The following is a 17,500-nucleotide window of genomic DNA, read 5'->3' on the forward strand; positions in this document are numbered from 1 at the left end:
ATTGAAAAGCCAGACACTTCGGCATGTAAATAAATGTTAGTCCCATCTATTAAAAATTGATGATGATGATGATTACAATGTATCCAGTTGTACGGTAATGATGACGATTATGATGATGATGATGATGTTGATACATTATTTTTGTCAGGATGTAATTTGCATAGCTAGCTGTTTTGTATTATACATAGGTCTGTAGGTTTGTTTGTTTGTGTGTGTTTGTTTGTATGTGTGTTGGTATGTGTGTGAGTGTATGCATGCGTGTGTGTGTTTGTTTGTGTGTACGATAATTTTAATCATTCTAATATTTTTAATTGTGATTTTTCATTACTCAGATACTAAGATACCAATACCTCTGCCGATCAACCATTAACACAATCCTCAACGCATTTGTTAGCTCAGCTAAAACTCAGCTTAGTTAGAGTAGAGTAAACAGCTATCGATTCTATCATGTCAGCACCAAGCGATTTCAAACTGGAGGTTGTCAAGGCCGGCCAGCACATACCTCCGGACCCCCCTAAAGTAACGAAGAGCGACATCTATGACGATATTTCCGTTTTCAGTGAGGTGGACAATCACGCCATTCAGGTCAGTTAGGAAGAATTAGTTAAGGAGTTAAGCGGGTTTTTCCAAGATGGTTTTTTTTTTGTCTTGTTGTTTTCAGTCTATGTGTGCATGTTTGTGTATGTTTTCATGTGTATGTTTGTGTGTGTGTGTGTGTGTGTAGGTGTGTGTGTTTGTTTGTGTGTATGTGTGTGTGTGGTGTGTGTGGATAAGTGGATAATATCTATTAATCTTTTCACTCTTTATTTTAATGTATCTATTTTCAATGATTGTGAATCAATCAATATTCTATAATAATAAAAGGAAATGTATATAAGTATGTATGTGTGAGTGTATGTGTATGTGTGAGTGTACATATTTATGTATGTCTATATGTATGTGTGAATGTATGTACGTGTTTATATACATCTGTTACACGTTTTTACCATTGAAATGTACACATCATCATCTTTTTTATGTTGCATACTGACTGATATACGTGTTTGTATATGAGTGTGTGTGTGTGAATATATGTGTGTTTGTATCTGTGTTTGCATGTGTATATATATATGTGTGTGTGCGTGTGTGTGTGTGTATTGGTGTACTCTTCTTGCTGTACTTTCTCTATTGAATGTAATTACACACATGTTTTGAAAAACAATAGTACTGTGTGTGTGTGTGTGTGTGTGCGCGCGCGCGCGTTTGTGTGTGTGTGTTTTGTTTCTGTGTAAATATGCATGTGTGTGTTCAATTTTGTCGTCTTTGTATCTGTATGTTCATATGTTTGTGTGTGAGGAGTTTGATTCTGTAAATGTTTATTTTATCTTCAATATTTTTTATAATAATAACAATAATAATAATAATAGTAAATTAGCATGCAAATAGTATTCACATGGTTCCAAGATTTGAGCAAACATCATTCACTCATCCATATTCATCTCTGATTTTTATTTGATTTACTTTTAAACATGGATGACGTGTGATGATGGTGATGATGATGATGATGATAGCAACACACACATACACTCACGCGCGCGCACACACACACGCACACACATGTACATGCAAAGGTTAAATTATATTACTTCTCTGAACCATGTTAGATTGAATTGAATTTCTTTTGCAAATAATCTCCCCTCCCATCTGGTTCATCTGGTTCAGTGCCAACACACACACACATACACGCACGCACACACACGCATGTATACACACAATAAATTAATTTATTAAATCGAGTTTCATTAATTTTATTTTTACAAAGGAATCGAACAAAGATTATGCAACTTTCAAAGACCTCCTCTGGAATCTTTGCTTCAAACTTGATTTTAATGAGCTAGAGAGAGCAAGGTTTTCATTCATTCATCCATTTCTCCATCAATCTTTCTATTTGTCATTCTTTCATTCAGTCTATTTATTCATCAATCAATCAATCCACACACTCATTTATTTATTCATTTGGTCTATTTATGATCAGTCAGTCTGCTTATTCATTCATTCATCCATTCATTCATTCATCTATTCATTCAGTCTCTCTACTATTTTTATTCATTTCACGAAATGGTGTGATCCCTTCAGTCTATCCACTATTTTTATTTGCTCATGCTTAGGGTCATTTTTCGTTGGCTGACCTGCAAGAATCTAGTGGAGATAAAATTTTCTGAGGTGAAACCGAACTCTCCAGAACTTTTACTTTCACTTTTCAAGGAGGGCAAGGCCACCTACGCTCGCATCTTCGAATGTCTCGCTCGGTATTTCTCTGTCTGTCTGTCTGTCTGTCTGTGTGTCTGTGCGTTTTTGTATGTCTTTGTCGTGGGGTTGTTTGTGTATGTGATGCTTGTGTTTCTACCTATTTGTCGATATTTATTTGTAACTTTGAATTGTGAGTATCATAGAATCATAATCCCAAAATGTTAATCCCGAATTCGCAATGTCACCAGCCACGCCGGTCTTTCATGCGTGACCATACTCGGTTGGGCCAAAGGTGTCGATTATCATCCTGGAATCGCACTGACCTCGCAACCTGTCAATCACAGCTGGAACGCCATCTACGTTGACGGGAACTGGCATTTGGTGGATTGCCACTGGGCTACAAGGTGTGTGTGATTTGTAGTTTTTGTCCTGGACAGATAGGAATAATTTGCGAGAAATATTTTTGCCATTTTTCAATTTAGATTCCTGAGGTCAGAGCATAACTCCCCTGAGAACCTCGTCTACGAATATGACGACTTCTACTTCATCCCGGAACCCGACCAACTGTCCCTTACTCACTATTCAGAGGATCCCGTTTGGCTCCTACTCAAGGCTCCCATTCTTACTAAGGAAAAGTTTGAGGAGTTCCCGCTCCTGAAATCCTATTTTTTCACCAGTGGAATGCACCTACTTAATGACTGTGCCCTTGGGGTTGTCCACGCAAAATATGGTTCGTCGCGGGCTGGCCGATGAAATTTGACATGTAGTTTTGTGTAATTAAGGAATTGATATAACATCCTGATATGTTTTATTTTAACTTGTTCAATCTTTCTTGTTTGTCGTTTGGCAAGAGAAAATTTGATTAATGTGTTAATTAATTAATTTAATTAATTTGATTAATTAATTAATATGTTGTGTGTACATATGGCAAACATTTGTACAGGAATTGCTGTCGTGTCAGTGGGATTTTCGAACGCCACGGCTTACACTTTCAAATTAGTTCACGGTGACAAGATGCAGGAAAGTTTGGATGGCGTTCCATTAACTTCATACGTCCTCCAACAAACTTTGCAAAAACAGGTACATCTCTGTCTGCCTGTCTGTCTAACTGACTGTCTGTCTGTCTGTCTGACTGTCTGTCTGTCTGTCTGCTCTTTGAAGTTGTTTTTGATTCACACACACACAAACACACACAATGTTTTTTTCTTTTCCTACAGGTGACCTACCATCTCAGACTGCCACAGAAAGGGGATTATTACTTGATTGCATTTGCAGACGTGGCTCCAGACAGCCCGGCAGACACTGGCGAACATGTCTTCAAGGCCGTCTGCGAGTACAAGATCGTCTGTGATCAGCCAGTTAAGGTGGGTGTCTGGTAGTGACGTTTTTGTTGCTGTTATTGTTGTTATGGTTGTTGTGGTTGTTTTTTTGGTTGTTGTTGCCTGGTTGTATAATTCAGTATTTAAATTTTTCTAACTTCATCAACGAGTAATTATTTTTGACTCTCAACATTGATTGAATTCAAATTATGTTCGTGTCGAAATAACGGATGATACCTTTAGAAACTCTCATGTTACCTGTCTTCCTATTATATGTGCAGTACAATATTTCATCGCATCAAGATTGACTGAAGGTACACGCCAACATCATATATCAAGGACATAGTGTACACACATCATATATCAACACATGCCTAATGTTAAGTACCGCTCTATGTATACGATTGTGTACGCGTTCTTGTACACAATCTTGTACACTTTTTTTACAAAGGGACAAGCGATTTTCCCGCAATGCAGTGACATTGTTTGGGGCCCAGACGATTCAACAGCGCATCGTTTCGAGTTGAAACCCCACCAGAAAAATGGAATCATCCAGGCTCCTAACGGGCACGTCGAATTAGTGTTCGACAAGAAGTGCGATGTTCGGGTCTACCCGCGTTTGATTAAGGAGGGGCACAACCCTGCTGACCTGAAGAAGGGCCTCTCTGTCAAGTCCGATGATAAAACGGTGAGTAATGATGAGGACAGTGCGTGTAGATGGGTGGTGGTTAGTGGAGCTAGGATGAAAATGTATGCACCCCAACAGATCACCATCTTGGCCGACCTGCCAGAGGAAGGAGAGTACGGTCTGGAGATCTTCGCCAACGATCCTGCCAAGCACGGAGACATGTTCACGCACATCAGCCAGTACTTGATCGCCTACCCCGGAAATACCATTGCCGAAAGTTACGGCAAAATTCCCTCCGAGAAGGTTTATGAGGAGCGACCAATCATCAAAAGGGTCAAGGTCGATACCACGCACAGGTACAAGCCAAGGACGTTTGTAATCAAGAAAGTTGTGGCTGTTGGAGGCGGGGGTGGAGCTGGTGCTGGCACTTCTACTGACCCGAAGCACGATGCTTGTGGGTTTTAAGATTTTTCGCTTCGTCTTTTTATTATATATTCAGGGTTTTCGCAATTTCTTTGGCATAGATACACACACACACACACACACCAGCAAACGAACACACACATACACACGCACACACAAACGAACACACATTTCAAATTTCAAACCTCCAGACAGCAAAGACTACCCAATCGGAAACGGAATGACGAAGACGACATCGACGGTCGTGACTCTGGAGTCTGTGATTCCGGACAAGGAGTATCAGACGAACGCCTCCAGCGATACCTTCACCAAGGAGATCGTAGTGAAACCGCCGAAAGACTTCGTCGTTCAGGCCCCTCAAAATCCGGATGTGGCCCCCAAGCCAGAGGCGAAAACTATTTCCGTTCAAAAGTTATTCATCGATCCCAGAAAGGTTTTCAAGGATCTTGACAATCATGCCGTCCAGGTGATGATGATGATGGAAATGATGATGATGGAAATGATGATGATGAGGATGATGATGATGATAGTGTGCATGGGTGTTGTGTATGTATAGCGGTATTTGAAATGTGTAGGTGTCTGGTACCCAGCACGAGACGTTCAAAGACATCTTGTGGCATCTCATCTTCGCCCGCAACATCACCAACGAACTGGACAAGGCCAGGTTATTAGCAGCTACGATGATTGGAATGGTGATGATGACCTCAAGATGATGATGATGGGGATATTAAATATGATAAATATAAACATCTTAATTTCATTGAATACTGCTTCAATTCAAATGACAGAGCAATTTTTCTGTGGCTCTGCTCAAAGGATCTGTCCAAGTTGAGCTTCGCCAATTACGAGAAGGGCTCACCAGAAGAAATGCTGATGAAGTTGAAGAGTGGCGAGACCACATACGCCAGGGCTTATGAGACGCTCTGCAAGTATGTCTGTCTGTGTACGTCTGTCTGTCTGTGTGTGTTTGTTTATCTGGGGTGGTTGTTTGTCTGTGGTGGTTGTGTTTGCGTGTGGCAGTTTTATACATCTTGAGTAACAATTAAAAGTGAACACAGTCAATGAAAATAATCGCCATCATCATCATCATCGTCGTCTCACAGCTACGCAGGATTGCACTGCAAGACACTTTCCGGTGTAGCGAAGGGGGCCGAGTACAAACCCGGAATGAAATTCACTCCCGGACAGAAGGGCCAACATTCCTGGAATGCCGTGTTCGTCAATGGGACTTGGCAACTTGTGGATTGCCACTGGGCCGCAAGGAGGCTTGTAGGAGATAAGGTGAGAGAGAGAGAGATAGAGAGAGAGAGAAAGAGAGATTGGGAAAAGTGTCTGTCTAATTGTTCGTCTGTCTATCTGTTTATGAGTATCATTGGTATCATCATATTCTTTTTTAAAAATCATTCAATCGCTTTTTTCCCGTTCGCAGAACTCAGCAGACAGCATCCGTTTCGAGTTAGACGAGTATTACTTCATGCCAGCTCCCTCCCAACTCATCTTCAGCCACTTCCCAGACGACCCCTCCTGGCAGTTGCTCAGCAGGCAACTCACCCAGGCCGAGTTCGAACACCTGGTCCCTTGCAAACCGGCCTTCTTCAAGTACGGCCTGCAGCTCTACAGCCATGTGGACGCCATCATCGACTGTTCTGAGAGGGTCACAATTAGATTGGACTGCCCCCCTGATAAGGTAGGTTAGGTGGGTTCTTCTTGGATGGGCCGGCCGTCGTGTTGACGTTTTCTGTGACGTGTATCGTATATATCCGGGTTTACATTTTTTCGTGTGTATTTTTGTGTGTATTCATACAAGCACAACTTCACACACGCTCATACACGCACGCACAACTTCACACACAGGCACACTCAATGAAATTCACCTTCAACTTGAAATACGAAGATGGGAACGAGGCCTTCCAGGGCGTGCCACTGAACCAGTTCGCCATGATGGAGGTGGCGGCCAACGCTTGCTACATCACCATCAGACCGCCAGAGAAGGCATCCTACCTGCTGGTCATCTATGCAAAGGACCTTGACCAACAGGTTCGTTGTTGCTGAAGTAGTTGCAGTTGGAAGAGTAGTAGCAGAAGTAGGCGTATCTATCTATAGCGTTTGCGATGGTAAATAGAAAAGTAACGTGAAATTGTCACAAACAATTTCAGTCGAAAGAAGGTGTCTACGGAGGTATATGCGAGTATAAAATAATCAGCACCACAACCTCCCCTCCCAATCCATTCCCACCCTGCGTCCACTCGTCCTGGGGTCCCGGGGACAGCGCTGACAAGTTCGACATCACCCCCTTACAGACCGGATCCATCGTGCAAACTGTGAAAGGCGTGGCCGACGTGAAGTTCAAGTTCGGAGGAAAGTTAGTGAAGATGGCGGGTGGGATGTTGCTATTTTTGCTCGGTGATTAGGGATGTTCCTGATGCTGTGAATTCTGCGTTTTTTGTGTGTGGGGTGATCGAAGTCGTCGGAATTTTTTGTTGGCAGATTGCGTTTCATGGCGAAGTTGAAGAACAACAAGGACGATGAAAAACTCCTCTCCCATCACGTCCTCTACAGGAGCGTCCAAGGTATCATCATCATCAACATCTTCTTCTTCTTCATCATCTTCTTCATCATCATCATCTTCTTCTTCTTCGTCATCATCATCATCTGCGTCATCATCTGTTTAAATGGAAACGTTATTACAATAGCCTTCATCATGGACATACACTTCACTTCAATCATAACATACCATTACCTTAAAATTAAAAAATTCTAATTTTAAAATAGAATTTTAAAATAAATTCTTCTTCTAAATAATTTCTCCGACGAAAATTTCCGCCAAAATGACAGACGAGGCCATTTTTATTGTGATGCCCCCACACGACGGTGAGTATGGTCTGGAAATTTATGCAAATGACCCTGAAACTGGAGGTCAAAGTTTACTTCATGCTTATCAGTACCTGATCATCTGCAAAGATGCTGCCACTCCCGTTCAACCTTTCCCCGCTTTGCCAGCTGGTTGGTTGGCTGATTGGTTGGTTGGTTGGTTGGTTGTGTGGTTAATTGATGGTTGGTTGGTTGATTGATTGGCTGGCTGGTTGGTTGATTGATTGGCTGGTTGGTTGGTTGATTGATTGTCTGGTTGATTTGTGTCACTTATGTATTTATTACCTAAATACTCTACAATGATATGATCAAATTTTTTTAACTCATTAATCGACCTTTCATTGCAACAATCAGCCATACTCCAACCAATCAACCAACCAATCAACCAATCAATCAACCAATCAATCAATCAACCAATCAATTAACCAATCAATTAACCAATTAATCAACCAATCAATCAATCAACCAATTAGGATACCTGGGCCCACAGGCGACGTTTGAGAAGATTGGTTTGAAGACAATCAACAACAGCGACCCGTACATCGAGAATAACTCCGGAGAACTGCAGATCTCATTCTCAACCAGCCAACCGTTGAGAACTTCATCACAACTCATCTGCGTCACCAATGACCAGAGTTAGTTGAGGATTGGTTGGTTGGTTAGTTGGTTGATTGATTGATTGATTGATTGATTGATTGATTGATTGATTGATTGATTGATTGATTGATTGATTGATTGATTGATTGATTGATTGATTGATTGATTGATTGATTGATTGATTGATTGATTGATTGATTAATTGATGATTGATTATTATTTTTCACATTGCAGACAAGGATTGTTCCAACTACGTCTTGCAACAAAGCAGTCCCAAAGGGATCACTTTCCTTGTCAAGTTGACGGAACCTGGATACTATAAGGTAAATTTATTGATTGATTGGTTGATTAACTGATTAATTAATCAATTCATCCATTCATTCACATTCATTCATTCAGTAGATTGATACGTTGTATAATTGAATCAATTATACAACTTTCAATCTTTTTAAGCGTTGTTTCTATGGTTACTTTAACTTTCAAGTTTCAACTGTTCGGAAATCCGGAATCAGAGCCGGGCGACAGCCTGCTGGGAGTGTACAACTGCTTGATACACTGCAAGTCCACCGTTGCGTCCGGGGTTCCCTATCCCAAACAGTACGGATTGTGGAAGGAGGGATGCTATCTCTACGAGCCACTTGAAGGTTTCCGCTTCCTTTCAAATCCACACTAACCAGTCAACTCTCCAGACTAATTAACATAATTTATCCAACAACTCAACCTTCCCAGATATGCATAGCCAACTAATTAACATAATTTATTTGACTCCACCCACGCAGGGCACCTGCAACACAACAGACCGGATAAGGGTAGCGCCTCTACTTTTAACCATGTCTATTTTAAGTTGGAAATCCCGAAAGCCGTGTCCGTGGCCGTTGTAGTCGGGCAGGATAACTGGTTCCAACTGGATAAGAAAGATGGGAACATCTGGGAGGGCGAGGTTATGATTATGATGGTGGTGGTGGGTGGTGATGGTGGTGCTATTGCAACTACGATGATATTGTCACTGATGATGATGATGAAGACGATGATGATGATGATGACCTTCAGGTTGACCTTGAAAAGCTGTGGGGCGTGGAGAGGAAGTTGATGGTCTGCGGTTGCACGGACGAGAACGACGACTCCAACTTCAACACCTATCTCGATTACTCCATGTAGAGGATGACGATGATGAGGATGATGATGATGACGGTGGTAGTGCTGATAATGATGTGGCGGCGATGATGATGATGATGAAAATATTTTTTTCTTCTCCCTTTCCGCTCTTCTTTATATTCAAGAAAGATTTATAACAAATTTATAACAATGATAGTGGCGATAGACGCTGCTACAACTGCTACAAATAGAAGTAGTGGTAGTAGTAGTAGTGGTGGTAATAATAATAATAATAATAATAATAATAATAATAATGTTGGCGATACCACACCGAGAACAATTATAGAATCAAAAAATGTTAACAGTGACTATGGTGATAATGATGATGACGATAATGATGATGATGATAACGAATCAAAAGTGATGATAATAATGATAACATTGTTGATGATAATGATATTGAACTAGCTCTATAAAGCTAAAGGCAACGAAATAGCAGTAATTAATAAATAATGTTTATAATAACGCTGCTTAGCTAAACATAGCTCTATATATAGATATATATGGATATATATAGATATATATAGATATATATGTGTGGGTGTGTGTGTATGTGTGTTTCATTTTTTGCTTTGAGAATTTTTCAAAATTTTTTTAATCTGTGATTTTCGGGATAATGTATGTGTACATCATTAGCAGGTTATTTTTCCACTACTACTGCTACTGCTGCTGCTACTACTACTACTACGACAACTCCTGATATTATTACTACTGTTAGAGTAATGCTACTACTATTGCTACTAAAGCCACTGCTACTACTACTACTACTGCTGCTGCTGCTATAGCAGTCACTACTATTATTAATATTAACACAACTGCCGATTTTTATTAAAACTTTTCAAGTGGGTATTCTTCATCGATTATAACGATAAGAAATTCTTAACAGTAAGATTGTGCTTTTTTTCTATGTCGTAATTATTTTCTATTGATCATAATATAATAAAAATAATTATGGTTATTATTTTTCTTGTTGTTAGTGTTGGGGATAATTTTCGCGCCTTGATTCTGACCGCAGACTTGAATTTCTCGCAATGATGACGCAAGCTTAGAATGAGATAAAAATATCTTTTGTGGCCACCCTAGAAATGGAATTTAGCAAATGAAAGCTTTTTTATTTAATTTTTTTTCTTTAGTTTTATTCCTATCTAAGATATAATTAAGGTTAATTTTAGTTTTTGGTATCACCTAGAGATACAAACACATACACATAGACACACACATACATTTATACATAGGTATACAGTTACATAAACGTACACATACAGAATACCGAGCGTACATACCTATGTATGCAAATACACGAACGGTATACACACAAACAGCCCAGTACATATACACACACGTACACCTATATACACATGCACAAACAAACACACACATGTATGCACGTACACTCGTACATACGCCAATATACGCAGAGCAGACCGGCCAGCCAGAAATATTTTTTCACATTCTTCCATCTTTTTGAGGATTTTATTTTTTCTCATTTTTAATATTTGAATACAGATTATTGCTTTTGTTGTTGTCGCGAATTTAACACGTTTCTGTTCGTTTGACATATTTAATCTCGGTTTTTCTCTACTTACACACAAACACGCACATTCACATACACACGCACATTCACTCACATACACACGTACACATACTCACATCTGATTAACCTTGCCATCCAAAAATCATCGATTTATAACACTTACCAAATGAAAATTTGATTGTTAAACTCGTCAATACCAATATTAATACTAGAAATAATTTTTAAAATTTAGTATCTCTTTAATACTAATATGATTCAATCTTATATTAAACAATAGACACACATACACCTACTCACAATCTAACTTAACTAGGATGTATATTGATGTTATTATCACCACACACACACATATATATATAGTATATATACATTTATAATATGCATGTGTTTTTTTAGCTTTGTTATTAATATATCGCTTCAACTAGCTTACTACTACTACTACCGCTTATTATATTATAGATATAATAATTATAATTATTATAACTTATAATAATTATAATTAATATTATTAATTCCACGTTTAATTATTACGTTTTCTTCAATTTGATAATGGAGAATAAATAAATTTCATCTAAAGGAAGTGTTTGACTCCACTGATGATGCTCTATTAACAGAACTAATAACAATACTAACACAACACTACTACTAACAATAATAACAATATACTTATCTATCAATATTACATCATTATTGTTACTATCTTAATGTTACTAATAACTACCGATACTACAGACATCGAGAAGAAAAACAAGATTCAGTCATCAACACATCTCATATCTTCAATGCATGTCCAAACGAACCGTACATTAATATGGTGTAAATAGAATGTATATATATATAGAGAGAGGGAGAGGTGATTAAAAAACCAAAAAATTCCCCAAAAAGTGAAATCAAATATATAACTAGCTAATATCAGTTTATCCTTGACAACCAACATTAACATAACATCTTCATAAATATTAAATAAATAAATAGCTTGTTTGAGTTCCTCATCGTCGTTCATTTTGTGCTCGTTGTTCTGTCCGATGTTATTTCAATTATTAAATAATTCTTTTATAATTCTTCTGATTATAATTATATTGTAAATAAATTGCTCTCTTGTATTGCTATCTTCTAATTTTAAGCATGAGATTAAGACGGCCGGCCGCGGCTTAGAAAATTCTTCTCTACATTGTATGTACTCTAATAATGTGCTGTCATTAATCAATTTAAAGTTTGTCTTTTTCAATCTCCCTTACCAGAATTTTCTGGAAATTGTTTGTTGAAAATATCTTCTCTGCTCGGGACAGATGTACAGCGTGTATATATATATGTGCGTATGTTCGCGTACGTATGAATGTATGCATGTGTGTGTGGAAATACCATAAGCCCCACTAGTTTAAAAAATTATTGAAAGGTGAAAATATATATAAAAAAACTGTAAAATCCTTGGAATGAAAGCGACAGTTTATCTGAACGAATAAACCGAATAAAATAACGACTAAAATGAATGATAATATCATAAAATGATAATAAGATCAATAGTTATAAAGTTAAAAACTCAGTTACTTCAATATGGCTGAATAGATGGAAATGTCGATGAAAATTGTTTCATAGAAAAAATAAGATAGATGGATGAATACAACTCACATTAATTCAACTCACATTAATTCAACTCTCACACAGTCGTACACACACACACACACACAACTGAAATGCAAAATAAAAATCATATACATGCACAGGATAGACGAGACTGATATATTCAGATAATAGTAACTGTCCAAAGAAGAAATAAAACCAAAAAAAAGAGACCAACACGTTAACAATTAATTAAGATCAAAATGAAAAAACAAAAATTGACAAACTTAACAAAGCAACCAACCAGTAAAATTATCAATGAAATGGTCAATCAATCAATCAATCATATGGCCAACAGACCTGCCAATAAATCTCTCAGTCAGTAAGCCAATCAGTCAACCAATCAGTCAATCAACAAGCCCAGCCAATCAATCAGTGAATTCCACTACACAATCAATTAGTCAACCGATCAATCATTCATATTAAGAGTGGATAGATTGCAAGCCGAGATGGAATCATCCAGAGTCGTCACACCCATCACACTCTGATTGCTCCTGCTCTTGCAGACCTGTTCAGCCCTTGTGTTCTGTGTGTCAGCGCACATTTTTTATTATTAATATTACTAATATTATTATTATTTGGTTATATTATCACATACACACACAGACCAAAACAAGGGAACAAATGTAGACTCACACATCAACATATATACAAAAAGATAGAAGGAGAAAAAAGGGAAGAGAAACAAAGAGAGATAAACTTAAAGAGAGAGAGAAAGATTGAGACAGAAAGAGAGAGAGAAACATAAAGACAGCGAGAGAGAGAAACATACATGATTCCTGATACGATCCATCAATTGATTCAGCTGCTTCTCTCTATTCTTCAAACTGTTTTCCATCTTTGAGATCATCTTCTCTTTCGTCTGCTTGCTGAACGTAGCATTACTTTCTATCACCTCATCTACATGCTTTTTCTGAGTTAGAAAGAAACCATCATTTAAAAAATGAACTGGTTGAGAATGATGCAATGTAAATATAACTAAACTAATAATAATGATAAAATGATAATAAAGATAAAATGAACAAACATCAAAATGAAAATACATATCATTCATTCATTCCTTCATCCAACTTACATGCTCTCTCAATCGTTCTTGGATGGCAGCTAGTTGAGCTTCTCTCTTTCCTCCAGTTGTTTCCATCTTTCGTTCAATTCTTTCCTTCAACTCCAAGCTGTATTGGTCACTCATCTTACGAATTTCATCAACTTTTTGGGCCTAAATTTTGGGGTTTTTGATTAAGCAAAAGCATAAGCAAACAAAGAAACCCACATACAAACAAACATACAAATGCACACACAAATATAGTCCATCAAAGAAACATACATGCTGAGTCAATCTATCCATAAGAGCCTTCATGTGTGCATCCTTTTTCTCTTTCTGAGCGTCCATTCTTTTCTGCAACTTCTTCTCAGTTTCCTTTGAGAAGGAGTCATTGACCTCTTGAACTCTCAAACTGGCCTCCGTTATCTTGTTCTTCTCCTTCAGCCAGTTTCGCTGTTTGCTCACTTCTAAGGACTTGTTTATAATTAAATAAGATGAAAATTCGAAAATTAATGGCATTTGTAAATGTAAAATTATTTTGACCACATATTGCGAAGGATAAAAAAAATGGATATAAAAATATCTATACACTCATCTATAGTTTATACTTAGAAAATTGTCATTTTATTTACTTTCAATTACAAAAAAAGAGAGTTTTGTAACAAAGAATTTACTAGAAAGAAACTGATTTATTTTACTTTCTTTCAATCAAATCAAAAGCATAAAATAAAGTACTAAAAAAATAAACTAGGCAAATAGCGTACATGTCTACGCTCCTGGGCTTCTAGGAGTTTTTTTTCAATTAGTTCATTAGACAAGAAGGCCGACCTCATTGGGGAGGAAATATTTCTAAGGAGAGCAGGTGAGTTCTCCTTGTTGTTGGCCTCCTTCAAGATTAATTCAAAGGCTATTCCACCGGTTTTCTCAACTACTAAAAAAAGTTTTACGATTAGATATCAATGAAAATCACGTTTACGTTCTGAGTTTTAAGAAAACTGATTTATTTCTAAAACTACACTTCTGTTTGCTAAAACTTTAAAAAAACAACAATCAAATCCTTAATGGCTTAATCTTCTAATCTAACCAGTATCCATGCTGTTATTCAGGCTTGAGTTCATCTTTTTGTAGAAATTTGAAACCAAACGACAAAATTGTCAAGAGAAGAATTTAAAATTTAACAAAAACCTCGCAGAAACAAAGGAACCAATTAATAAAGAGCTTAAATAAATGGGCGACAAAATATCAATTGAATAGAAGCGGGAGACGAAGCAAAGATATGATAACCATTTTAATTAAAAACAAAATAAAACACAATTGTATTAAAAATAATATTTTAAAAATTTTATAAACAATTTACAATTATTTAATTAAAATTTCATTATAAAAATTTTAAATTTTATTGCATACAATGCGTTTTTACCTGTTTAACTTCCCATCATCCCCGTAGTAACGCTATGTAATCAATCATTAAACACCTTTAAAACTACAAGCCATACGATTTTAATCGATCAGTTTACTAGCAACCACTATAAAATAAAATAATTTTATCAAATACTTTAAATAATTTATTTTACAAATTAATCCAAAAATGGCGACACAACTGAAATCTGCCCCGAGGTTTTCAACCACCGATTGGTTCATAAATAATTACAACGTATCACTCGGGGCCGAGAAAGAAAGGGCAAACGCAAGTGAAGTCAAACAGGAGGCCAGGTTAGTGAATTAGTGTAAATTAATTTTTATATTTTATTTTTTGAAACAATCTATTTTGCGTTTTGTCTGTTTATCTAGTATATATTTATCTCTATCTCCCTTTCTTTTCCTATTATATCAATTATTCTGATCATCTCTCAATCAATTGATTGATGGATTGGTCGATTAGCTAAATAATTTATACAACAATCAATATGAATCAAGTATTCAATCAATCAATCAATCAATCAAGCACGCAATCATTCATTCAAAAATATTTTTATTTTTGTAAAATACCAGATACTTGCGAAATGAAACTAATAATCGTACAAAATGGGACCAGATGGATAACAATACAAGGCTGGCCGACAGGGTGGATGACGTCAGGAGGTGTATTAATAATATAATTATCATAATTTATCAACATCTGATTCATAATTATTGTGAATATTATAGCTAATCGATAATTCTAAATCACCTAATTCTCCTCAAAACTCCTAATAAACCTACAATTCTTCACTTTACACATAGATGGCGCGACATACTGGACATAACACTGAGCAACGTGGAGAAAGAAATTGTAGACCTGACGACTTCGAAAGATGAACTAGAGAGGGCTCTTGAAGATAAGAACACCCCAACGGAAGTTAACGTAGAAAATCTGGTACTTAGAGACGCCAGGCGCGGAATTGATTTGGTATTGGACGAAGCCGATGATGAACTCAACAAAGTCGGTTTCAGTTATTTGGTATTTATTGTTAAGTAGTGTTTAATGGCAATTTGATAATTATTCGATATTTATTTGATAATATATATGTAATTATTCAATCATCATTAGTGCTATTAAGTATTAAGTTAATTATTTGATAATTATTCGTTATTTATTTGATAATGTATATGTAATTATTCAATCATCATTAATGCTATTAAGTATTGAGTTAATTATTTGATAATTGTTCAACTGAATGCACATCAAACGAGGTTTCATAATTTATAGATAATAAATAACAGGAAAAAAGAGTGATAGAGGAATCGAAGCAGCTTCTCCAGCGTCAGGTGGACGCGAGTTTTGAAATAATATGCGCACTGCAGGAAGCGAGGCAGAAACTGCTGGCGGATATCCAAGATAAGAATGTGGCCATCGACGTTGATATCGAGCAGTACAATTTGACGGAAGATTCATCGATGATCAGTTTCAAACCGGATCCTCTAAGGGTCCCGAAGGGGTAGTTTTTCATATTTTTTCTTCTTTTTTAATTTTTAAAAAATTCGTTGCAATGTTTGCCTGTTAATAGAATTAAAAAGTAGATGAAAGATGTTAAGTACGTATATGAATAAATACGACATACATAGCACGGTTAAACACTTAGAATTAGCGTTATATAAACACGATTTGATTGATTGACTGATACGATCAGACATCACAGTTCGCAATCTGCACCACATTCAGAAGCGTGACATTGAAAGAGTGGGAGGACCATTGCAGGGAGAGCAGACATCGAGCGGAGGTCGCACTAGCGAACGCAAAAATGCAGAGAGAGGCCAACGTGCACGCCATTCAGCAGACGGACAACGACCTGGCGGCCCAACTGGAGGCCACGCATTTCATGCTCAGGAAACGTATCCACGAGATGGAACAAGCCCTCGATGAATTGAACTGGCAGAAACAGCAGGTCCGAGTTGAAATGATGTTTTTGAAGTTTTTTTTTTCTAAATTAGTTTATCACTACCACCATAACTGTTATTTAAATGTCGTTTAATTTAATTTTTCGAATTATGTCACTTATTGCAGAATAATTTTTATTCATAAATGGCTTACAAAATTTATTTTTGTAAGAAAATGTTGTCTGTAAAATCATTATAGACGGAAGAAGAGATGAAAGAATTAGAGGAAGACCTGAAGAAACAGGAAGCGGCCATCAGGGCGACAATCAACCCGGCCAAGTTGGCGCAGACGAGAATGGAGAACCGCACGTTTAGACCAAACATGGAGAAATGTCTAGACAGTCCATTCTACGGGCTGTCTGATGAGGTGCGACAGATAGACAGCACAAAGAAGGCGTTGCAAGAGAAATTCTATCAGACCCAGTAAGCTAACAACTTTTAACTACTTTTTAATTACTGTTACTATATTACTACTACGGTTACTATTTCACTACTACAAACAATATCAAGATATGACCTCCACACACACACACACGCGCGCACACACACAACACAGGCACGCGTGGAATGCTCTAGAAGAAAGATTGCACAACATCAACAAAGAGATCCAATCGAAAACTCAAGCCCTCAAGCTGGACAAACAATGTTTGAACTCCCGCGCAAAATTGAAAACCAAAAACGCTAAAATCAACGAAGGTACGTGCCATCTTAAAAACATGGATTTA

At 37.2% G+C, this 17,500-nt stretch overlaps 3 protein-coding genes across 3 annotated transcripts in view; 2 read left to right on the forward strand and 1 right to left on the reverse strand.

The window, feature by feature from the left end:
* Positions 1-447: 447 nt before the first annotated feature.
* Positions 448-9,978, forward strand: HELRODRAFT_104535 (hypothetical protein; the record flags this gene model as incomplete). The annotated part of the gene is made up of 23 exons (XM_009033723.1): positions 448-585; positions 1,802-1,887; positions 2,148-2,288; positions 2,478-2,633; positions 2,712-2,959; positions 3,173-3,309; positions 3,447-3,593; positions 4,000-4,236; positions 4,315-4,594; positions 4,791-5,065; positions 5,175-5,263; positions 5,388-5,528; positions 5,703-5,880; positions 6,029-6,286; positions 6,454-6,636; positions 6,756-6,961; positions 7,087-7,169; positions 7,435-7,602; positions 7,944-8,105; positions 8,302-8,390; positions 8,552-8,711; positions 8,847-9,007; positions 9,118-9,978. 23 exons carry the CDS (start codon positions 448-450, stop codon positions 9,223-9,225), a joined length of 3,831 nt encoding a protein of 1,276 aa, XP_009031971.1. The 3' UTR covers positions 9,226-9,978.
* Positions 9,979-11,509: 1,531 nt separating this feature from the next.
* HELRODRAFT_186233 (hypothetical protein) lies at positions 11,510-14,602 on the reverse strand. Its single transcript, XM_009033724.1, is given in 9 exon segments — positions 11,510-12,066; positions 12,087-12,223; positions 12,225-12,401; positions 12,426-12,902; positions 13,149-13,289; positions 13,452-13,592; positions 13,701-13,892; positions 14,183-14,346; positions 14,503-14,602. 6 exon segments carry the CDS (start codon positions 14,534-14,536, stop codon positions 12,786-12,788), a joined length of 789 nt encoding a protein of 262 aa, XP_009031972.1. The 5' UTR covers positions 14,537-14,602; the 3' UTR covers positions 11,510-12,066; positions 12,087-12,223; positions 12,225-12,401; positions 12,426-12,785.
* A 404-nt stretch (positions 14,603-15,006) lies between these two features.
* Positions 15,007-17,500, forward strand: part of HELRODRAFT_104538 (hypothetical protein) — a gene marked incomplete at its 5' end in the record, with an annotated part of 2,826 nt that continues 332 nt past the window's right edge. The window contains 7 exons of the mRNA XM_009033725.1: positions 15,007-15,131; positions 15,411-15,500; positions 15,642-15,840; positions 16,122-16,336; positions 16,561-16,783; positions 16,975-17,198; positions 17,332-17,500. The exon at positions 17,332-17,500 is cut by the window's right edge and continues 332 nt beyond it. Of these exons, the coding sequence (XP_009031973.1) occupies positions 15,007-15,131; positions 15,411-15,500; positions 15,642-15,840; positions 16,122-16,336; positions 16,561-16,783; positions 16,975-17,198; positions 17,332-17,500 (1,245 nt within the window). The remainder of the gene's footprint in view (positions 15,132-15,410; positions 15,501-15,641; positions 15,841-16,121; positions 16,337-16,560; positions 16,784-16,974; positions 17,199-17,331) is intronic.

Source organism: Helobdella robusta (genome assembly GCF_000326865.2).
Source record: "Helobdella robusta unplaced genomic scaffold HELROscaffold_97, whole genome shotgun sequence".
Classification (NCBI taxonomy): Eukaryota; Metazoa; Annelida; class Clitellata; order Rhynchobdellida; family Glossiphoniidae; genus Helobdella; species Helobdella robusta.

Bases quoted from the DNA above. Each gene is read 5' to 3' on its own strand.
- HELRODRAFT_186233 (XM_009033724.1), bottom strand. From the start codon at position 14,536: ATGAACTCAAGCCTGAATAACAGCATGGATACTG. The intron at 13,893-14,182 runs GTACGCTATTTG...ATTATAAACAAG, and splicing joins AAGCCCAGGAGCGTAGACAT to TCCTTAGAAGTGAGCAAACA. The intron at 12,903-13,148 runs GTATGTTTCTCT...GCTGACACACAG, and splicing joins TGGATCGTATCAGGAATCAT to AACACAAGGGCTGAACAGGT.